Genomic DNA, 9,804 nt, shown 5'->3' on the forward strand with positions numbered 1-9,804 from the left:
AGGATTGATATTAAGAACATGAGGGAGTATTTACAGAACATAAACCCTTTAAAACAACCTCCCACACGAGCTGGAACGACACAAAAATGAGCAACAACAAGAAGAACAAGAGACTTACTAGCGCCACGGAATTCCCGACACTTGATTTGTGTTGTTTGCCCTTTTTTTGGGTCTTGAATCTTGAGAGAACCTTGAGAGGATGTTCCTAGGGTTCTAAGGTCTGAAAATAGTGAGACGAAATGACTTAAAATGGGTTGGAGGCATCCTATATAGGTCCAAATATCTTAAACCGCCTTAGTGGGCCCCATAGAGAGGTGCTTGGCGCAGTCTCGCGAAAATGCAAATATCTCTCTACTCCAAGATCGTATCGATGAACGGTTTAATGAGTTGGAATCTAGACTCATAGATCTTTAATTTGGTTGGTAGATCACCCCGTAATTCCTTGTAAATTAGGAGAAAAGATTAGAAACATTTGACCTAATGTTTAAGTAAAATTATGAACCTAAGTTGCGACAACTTTTGTCGACTTTTGTTTCATAACTCGTTTGACTTCAAGACTTATGATACGGATATTATATGATTAAAATACCTTAATACATGACCTCTTGAGTGTATTAAGCACCGCTAGATTTACCTGAAAATACGAGTTACAACATCCTTGATTCATTTAACTTCTAATACTTGTTAATCACCCTTATACACTCTTGTATCACTTAAGACCAATAGGATTGACTTCTTATCATCTCAAAGATAATTCCTTCTTGGATTTATGTTAACTAATATATGGCATGAACTAACACATGTGGATATGGGTTGTAACACCCTCCCCCCCTTAGGAACATTCGTCCTCGAATGTAAGGGTTTATGGGGAGTTTAAATCATCGTGGATTCCAATGGAAATTTCCGATCAATTTTCCCCTATAAAATGGTCACTAGCAAAACTTGCAAGTAATTAAGCCCAACATATGGTTTCACAAGTCTACACAAAGCATTATGCGTATTTACATTATCTACATATCATCATTTTGTATTAAGGAGGAGTATTCTCAAATTATTGCTTACCTCATAGAGCCGTTTCTTCTTCCAATGTATCCTGTCTTCCACCAGCATCCTTGTTATCTTCATTCTGGAATAAGTAAGGGTATTTTGACTTCATCTCCTTTTCTGCTTCCCATGTCATTTCTTGGTCGATTTCAGTTTATGGTTGTTCTCCGGTCATCTCTAATCTTCCCCCAACCAGCTATAGCTATTCGAGTCTAATTCTTGACTCTCCTGCTTAGATCGATGGTCTTCAAAGCCTTTCTCACCATTTGGGGTTCTTCTGAAACCCTAACCTTTAAGGTTTTTCCGATTTCTTTTAGATCTATTTTAGATCTGTGTTTGCTCTGAACTTTTAAACATTTTTCCTCAAAGTTTCTTCTAAGACTCCACCTTCAAAACCTTTATCCTTTCCGATTAGGTTTTCTATTAAGTTGTTTAACATGTTTTGTTGTGTTTTCTTATGCCATTCTTCTACTTGAGTCTGCTTGTTAAGGGCCTTAACACCTTTCGAGGTTTCCGATTCTATTTTAGTTAGTATTTGTTTGATTTATTTGTTTTTCATCTCTAGACTCGATTAGTGGTAAAAACCCTAAAAGTTTGGGTTCATTCGAGTTTTGAGACCATTTGCTGTGTGATTTACTTGTTCATCATCTCTGAATCCGATTGGTTTCAAAACCCTAATTTCTTTGGGGCCTATTTGAGCTTCTGAAGCTATTTTACCTGTTTGAAGTTGCTCGATTGGATTAGAAATCCTTTTTGTTTCAGCATCTGTTTCTTTATGTGATTTGGTTTTTTGCAATCATTGAAACTAGACTATGCTTTTCAGAAATGACCTTTTTTTACTTGACCGTTTTGCATGCTTCTGATACTCTCTTTTCTCTATCACTAAGCTAATAAAGTTGACCTATGTGACTACCATGTTTCGATAGTTCACTGTCTACTAACTTTGTGATTGTTATTGCATGCTGCTTCTCTTTGCCATAGTTTAGCCTCACATGCCTAATGTTTTGTGCACTATATTTATATGCTAAAACAGGACTCATGGTTCTCTTTGATTGACTCTGAGCTCCTTGTTTCTGGGCTTGATTTGAAAACTTTCCTTAGACTTTAGATTCTCCTATTTTAACTTGGTTTATTTGCTTACTCATGGGAACCCATGTTACTCTCCTTAAACGGTGATTTTGAAATCCTTGATTCCCTGATTTACTATGTATTGATTTTCGATTATCTCCATATTCTGCAACTTTATTTTGTCTTCTTACCTTATTTCGATTAACCGAGTATTTCAAGGATTCTTCATTAGTTGTTCCCTTAATTGAACCTCTATGTACTTACCCCTAATTGTTTATTCTGCATATGATGCTCTAGTTGATTTCTTTCCTTAAATGTTTTCTGCCTATTACCGTTTAAATTTAACTCCTTAATTAAAGGAAGTACTTATACTGATTTGATTTTAATTAGTACACAGTTCCATAATTACTGCTAAACTATGATTCTTGCCTTATTTTCTACCTGTTTTCAAACTATAAGTACCTTGCTCTTTCATTAGCACAAATACATGAACACTCTTAGTTATGAACTCATTTACACTCAAAACATTCTCTCTTGCTTCACTACTTCTACTGTGGCCTATTTAGCTGGCTGAAAGCCAAACCTATATTTCAAATATCCTGCTACCTTTCTTTACTATATTTTGCTTCTTTGAACTGGTATGTCCTAGTTAAGTTTTCAGCATCAACAACAACATGATTACTTTATGTTTTTGCATTCTTGTCTGCCTACTGCTTGTATTTAATTCAATACTTTATTTTAGCACGCTGTAATTTCTTTCTTCCTATTCTGAATCTATGTATTATGAACCCTAAACCCCTACCCAATATACTTATGGTTTGTTTGAGGCATAGCAGTATGGAACATTGTTGTTCATAACTCGAACTTGATCCCCTGGGATCATTACCTCTATGTCTCTCTAATGCTGTGTGTTCTGGTAGGCTTATAGGCATGCCAGCATCTTCTATTATTGTGCATGCCCAAAGCTGACCCTTGCCTAAGTACATAGGCTCTTTGCAATAAATTCCCAACCTCTGAACCCCTTTTGTGTGAAGTTATCAACTCTGTAACTGCTTCCCAACACCTTTTTCCTTCCTTATTTCATAAACCTTTGTTTCTGCACTTTCACTCTCTCTTAGACTTAAGTTCTGCCCCTTCTTGTGAGCTTTTCCTTGGGACCCATGAGCTCCCTCTGAACTCGGACACATGAGGGTTGGCACTTCCACACTGCACTTCCCTATTCTGGTTATGAAACTTGGGTGTGAGCACTGCCCAGGGTCCTATTGAGGCCCTTAGGGAACTCTGACACACTCAAGTCTGAAGAAAGGCTTTGGATCAATGGTCTTTGAGTTTGTTTATCTCATAACTCAAAGAGGAAGTCAAGAATCAGGCTTCCTCTGGTTGTACTTTTCTAATGTAATTTATTATTCTGGTTTGTAATAAGTTGTAATAAACATTTGGGGCTGTCTAGTAAAAAGGGTTGGGTAATATGCATGCAAGGGTAGAAAATATGCCTATAAGACGTTTTAAATTCTGCATATTCAAACTTTATTTAGAAAACATGCCTATAGGGTGTTTTAAATTCTGCATATGCAAACTTCATTTAGAAAACATGCTTATAGGGTACTTTTTAATTCTGCATATTCAAAACTTCACCTAGAAACCATGCATATAGGGTATTTTAAATTCTGCATATTCACTACATATAGAAATCATGTATGTTTCTAAATAATTCTGATTCATTTTATTCACAGTCAATGTTACATTTCATGCTCCTAGGAACTAAAACCAGTAATAGTAGATACTATCGCCTGCAGAACCTGTAACCGATTTTAATTTTTAATTTTGTACATTCTGAACCTCTTTTAATAACTTAATCCCCTCGCTTAACAAGGTTTAACAAGCATGCCTATAAGACGCCACCTAAACATTTAGGCAAGCCTTAGAATAATAACTACAAATTGAATCTGCTTTGTTAATCGCTACAACCAGTAGGCAGGCCTGATTCAGACTTCTTATTTGAGTTATGTAACAAACTAATCTGCCTCAATAATTAATCTCCCTCATCTTCAGTATTTTAAATCAGACCTAAGCAGTATGTGTAAGACATGTTATTTTATATATTTTGTTTGAGGAGGTATACTTGAGCCTATATGCTTATGTGTTTCCCCTTTAATATGCAGTATGTGTTTTTTTGTATGTCGTCTTAGAGTTTTTACCTTTGAAACTTCAAATAAGCCTAATATCCCTCCCTTTTAAGATTAGTAGTCCTAAGTTCCTCCGGGACTGATAGAAATGGGACCGATAATAGCATGCAATAAGTAATCGAGACCAATCCGCGCTTTAATACCTTAACGGGGTGAGAAGGATAGATATGGATATGATGACCACGCGATAATGTCACGTGTAGCCCCTCATTGAGGAGTGATTACCGGACATTGTGTGGGGTGATCCATATTTTTAATAAACCTAGGACCCCCCCCCTTATTCTTTATTCTTTTTTTAGCATTGTAACTCTTTATTTAAAAATCAGCTCTTTGATCGTTCTTTCAAATTTGTTTACTTTCAAACCATTATGTATTGAAATCCCCTCTTATTTGAGCCTTATTTGCTTATATGTTAATTATACCCGAATTGACAATAAATGTCTGGCTGGGAACCACACTAGGGGATTCTGAGGGGTGCCTAACACCTTCCCCTTAGAATAATTCCAAGCCCTTACCCTATTTCTAGTTATTCAAATCAAACCACATTGGTGTCCTAATTCACCTTAATCATTAGGTGGTGACTCTTCAAATGCAAACCCAGTTCCCAAAAGGAACGAGTTGTCCCTCCAAATATCATAAATCCGATTTCGCGAGAAAAAGGGGGGGCGCCACCTATCAATTTATTTAAATTTTAAATATTTATCTTTTTTAGGTTAGAACTTAAAGAAAATATAAAATTATATTTTAAAAAATAATGGGCCGTCCCATGGGGGGCCCCAGCACACATAGGGCTGGGGTGGGCTAACCATTATAAGGAGTATCAAAATGGTGGGCTAGCCTAGTCCAGCCTATCAATTGCTAAATCCCACATGGGCTGGGCTAGCCCGACCCCGCCCATATTGACAGCTCTAGCCGGACCCATAGTTGTGGACCTCGAAAAGTGTCTAACACCTTTTATTTGAGGTAATGTGAGCTCTTACCCGATCTTTGGTGACATTGACTAGTCAAACAGAGTTATCTACATAATAGGTGCCCTAACGCACCTTAAAACCATTAGGTGTTGACTCTTCTTTTAACACTTTATCTTCCATTTAAAGGAGTTGTCATACGTCGAAGCGCACTTTCGCGAGAAAAAACGGGCGCGACATGTATGTGTGTGTATAAGAGAATGGATTCATTATGTAATTAGAAAAGTTAGTCAGTTAAGTGGTTAGTTAGGTACATCCGTCAACTACTAACCACCAATATAAAACAACCTCTCCCCTTATATTGTGATTAATCGAACAATAATAGATCTTCTTCTTCCTCTTTCTCTCAATTTCTATTTTCCCTCACTTACATGACATTTAGAGTAGAAGATTTGATAGATTCTATCATAGTATCAGAGCACCGATCATAGGATTTACAGCTCTAATCTAAGCTCCGCCGGAAATAAGGAAACAAAGCACTAACGAAGCTCTGTTTTTGAGCAGCCATGGCCGAAAATGATGTTGCCTCACTTGGGTGGAGATTCTTCGGGACTCGTATTGATACCGCTTAAACTCACAGGGTCAGAAAATTATGCCCTTTGTAGCAGAGTGATGAAGCTAGCACTACGAGGAAAGAGTAAGATTGATTTTGTAGACGGTACTTGTGTGAAAAGCAATTACAAAGGAGAATTGGCAGAGAAATGGGAAAAGTGTAATGCTATTGTGTTGACATGGATTGGAAGCAGTGTCAAGTGAATTGATGCCGAGTATTGTATACGCGTCAAATACGAAGAAAGTTTGGAACTATTTTCAGGAGAGATTTGACAAATCTAATCCCACCGGAATTTATCATCTGTGGACTGCAATTGCGACTTTTAGGCAAGGTATGGACTTAGTCACTAGCTATTATTCGAAAATGAAGAATTTATGGGATGAACTTGATGTATTAGTCCCTTTGCCCTCTTGTGATTGTGAAAAATCAAAACTTTCTGTAGATCATTTGAAAAATATAAGGCGGTTGCAATTTTTTATGGGATTAAACGAAAGTTACAGCAATATACACAATAATGTGTTGGCAAAAAGGCTAGTAGCGACTGCTAATGTGGCTTATGCTATAATTAGCCAAGCTGGGGAGAATCAGAGTCCGAGCCACGCCAAATTGATTAGAGCTCAACAAGTTGTATTAGTTACGTATTTGACAAGGAAATGGACGCATCTCTCATATTTCGAGGCTAAATTCAAGAGACAGTTAAAAAAAGGTAAAAATGAAATATTTAATTTAACTTATGCCTGCATTACAACAGAGAAAATGTTTTAATAGTAGGTATATACTAATATTAATGTATTTATTTGTGTAGGATACTGTGATACATTGAATAGCTGGAGCAGTGGGGTTGATTTAACATGTAACTTGTATTTCTTGGAGATATGTAATTTGCCAATTTTTTTTTACTACTGAATATTCGTATTGAGGCCTAATTAAATTTGGATTCGCTCTCGCTCCGGAAAATCTTATATTAAAGGCAAAATGCTTCCTAACAATGACGATTTCATACTTTAAGGCTCGAACCCGAAATATTTGATTATAGATAAAAAAGCACTTATCAAACTACTGCAATCTTTTAAGGTTGCAATTTGCCAACTGGTCATTACTACACATTCACCAACCCCAAAATATAAAATTCAATAACTCCATATTAAAAAAGAATTAAAAGAGGGCACCGACACTAGGCCACGTCTAAATCTCATCATATAGCAATTATTTCGAGTCTGATTTTTAATTGTTGTATACATTATTCAAACTTTCAATTATTTAAGGTGATTAATTACAACGGATCATTTGCCCTTTAGGTGCGAAAATGACATAGATCTATTCAGAATAAATATAATTGATATGTCATCAACACACTAAAAGCAAACATATAAGCTATCTAAATACGCATTAAAATGAACTACTTTATTCTTCTTCTTCTTTTTGTTGCCATTATTTATTATGAAGATCTTATTCTTTTCTTTTTCTGTGAAAAAGGAAACCAATTTCCTTTCCACCGACACATGTGAAGTACTCTTATGGATCGTTTGGTTGGAATACGGATTATGCCGGTACAAATTATGTCGATATAAGTTATGTTGAGATAAGTTTTACTGGAATTAGTTATATTGGGATTGTTGTTTATTCATTGTTTGATATAGTGTATTAAGAATGACAATTGCATAATTTCTAAGAAGAAGGTATAAGTTATACCGGTGCTAATTACCCCACCCTCTATAAGGTATGAGTTATCTCGGTGTTAAAATTAACACCGAAATAACTTATACCTGGTTTGCTAACCAAACATGGTATTAAGGTGATATTAAATTTTTATATCACCCTTATACCTTTGGACCTTATTTTTTCCTTTATTTCTATATATCTACAAACAGAAGGCGTTATAGAAAATATTTGCAAAATGCTTAGAAATAAATCGAATATTTATAAATTTAAGTGGAAAAAACGCGCAATTTATTGCTTTTTTTTTTCATTACAAAATACAATGGGAGAAAGAAAAAAATTGCACAATACAATCAAATTACCAAAAAAAAACCTGTGATGAAAAGCAAAAATCATATCTATGTGCATACCAAAACAAAAGGTATAGACTCACTATATGGTCCAAATTATCAAATAAAGGCCACACAAATAACACTCAAAACAACTGTAACCAACCACCCACTACTTTTCACACTAATAGCTCCGTTCAAGTTTTCCGACTCATCCGCCGGAGCATCGTCGTCCTCCGGGCTAGGCTCCGGTGCACTATCGTCCTCTATATCGTCGCCGCCGCCTTTTTTACTCTTCTTCTTTTTTGAACCCTTTGGTGCCGGTGCTGGTTCTTCTGCTACTGCTTTAAACAGTTCCCGTGGCAATAAAACTTTATCAACTTTATAAACCGACAATGGTTCCTCATCGTACAATGTTCCAGATATTGTCGCTGTAACAACCTTGGTCTTTAACATAACATCATCTCCGTCATTTTGTACAGTGAAATCGTACTTATTTTTCCCCTCAGTAGCTAAAGTGTTCATTAATCCATTGTTGGATTTCAACATACCTAAAGAATTGTAAACAGGAACACCGTGGTATAATAATAAAGAAGCTTGACCGTCTTTAGTCAACTTCTTGAATTTCGGCATGAAACCGTTTAAAACTCCATCTGTAGGACAAAACACTGTTAATCCACTTTCTACATTTTCTGCAAATGTTTTTGAAACATCTAGGTGAGATTTTAATAAATCGGAAAATGCTTTGCATCCTTGTTCGGACATTAGGGTTGTGATGTTTAAGTCACTGGGCGCAGCAACAGGAGCTTCGGCGGCGGCTGAAGTTAAAACATGGCTGATTTGAATAACCGAAATGTTGTACGGCATTTCTAGTACGGTTTTAACGAACGTGGCGGTGAAATGGCCGTCGTTGTCTTCATTTGCGAAACCTACTTTACCTCCTTTCATGTTGGTGATGTTGATGTAACCGGAGGTTCCCGGAGCTTCGCCGGTGGCTTGAAACATGGTGGCGGTTAAGGTACTGCCTTTTGTAATTTGGTGAAGTTTCTTAGCGCCGAAGTAATCGGCGAATACGTGAAGGGAAAGGACGTTTTTGAGTGTGTAAGTAGGGAGGTGTTTTTCGAGGAGTTCGTTCATGGCGGCATTGTCGATGGCGCAGACGGTGATGGTTTGTCGGCGGTTGATTTCTGCGGCTAAGTGTGTGACGGTTAAGTAGTGGTTGAAGGTGGAGAATTCGGGGTGTTTGGCGAGGATTTTAGTGATGTTGTGAGCGGAGGTGGTGGCGGAGAAGAGTAGGAGGAGGAGGAGAGAGAGGGAGAGTGGTGCCGCCGGCGAGAACTTCATTTTTGCCGGCGAAAGAAGAGAGATGAAGATCTGAAGAGAAGAGGGGAAAAAAAGGAGAGATAGGAGTGGTTCTTTAATTTAGAGGGGTGTATATATACATGGTATAGGGCATTTTTTGGTATCTTAACGTTCAATTCAATATATAAATAAACAACGGCAAATGGTTAAATATACTACTTTACTTTCAAATATTATTTACCTCTACCTCTTGTTATATTATTGGGTTATCTATACCCCTACCGTCATACTATTGGGTTATCTATACCCCTACCGTCATACTTTGAAACAAAAATACCCCTATTTTGAATGAAGTGTCACGTGATAACACCAGATTAAAACGATCTATTTCTTTTTTTTTACCCGACCCGCTTTTAGAAAAACCCACAACCCGACCCCTATTTTCATTATTTTCCAATTTTTCTTTTTAAATTTCAGTTTTTAAAACACGAAAATATTTTGTTAAAAAACAAAAAGAAAAATTCTGTTTTTACAAATTCGTTTTTCCAGTTTTTACAAAACAAACTTCTTTTAAAAAAATGAAAAAAAAATTATTTTTCAAAAATGAAAATATTTTGTTGAAAATAATTTTTTCAGTTTTTAAAAAACGAAAGTATTTTGTTAAAAAACAAAAATATTTTTTTCTGTTTTTACAA

At 36.3% G+C, this 9,804-nt stretch overlaps 1 protein-coding gene across 1 annotated transcript; it reads right to left on the reverse strand.

Moving 5' to 3' along the window:
* Positions 1-7,746: 7,746 nt before the first annotated feature.
* LOC104245259 (fasciclin-like arabinogalactan protein 2) lies at positions 7,747-9,255 on the reverse strand. Its single transcript, XM_009800845.2, has one exon. It carries the CDS (start codon positions 9,149-9,151, stop codon positions 7,928-7,930), a length of 1,224 nt encoding a protein of 407 aa, XP_009799147.1. The 5' UTR covers positions 9,152-9,255; the 3' UTR covers positions 7,747-7,927.
* Between the last annotated feature and the right edge of the window lie 549 nt (positions 9,256-9,804).

Source organism: Nicotiana sylvestris, chromosome 7 (assembly GCF_000393655.2).
Source record: "Nicotiana sylvestris chromosome 7, ASM39365v2, whole genome shotgun sequence".
In the NCBI taxonomy this organism is placed as follows: Eukaryota; Viridiplantae; Streptophyta; class Magnoliopsida; order Solanales; family Solanaceae; genus Nicotiana; species Nicotiana sylvestris.

Excerpts from the sequence above, each read along its gene's own strand:
- LOC104245259 (XM_009800845.2), bottom strand. The coding sequence starts at position 9,151 with ATGAAGTTCTCGCCGGCGGCACCACTCTCCCTCTCTCTCCTCCTCCTC.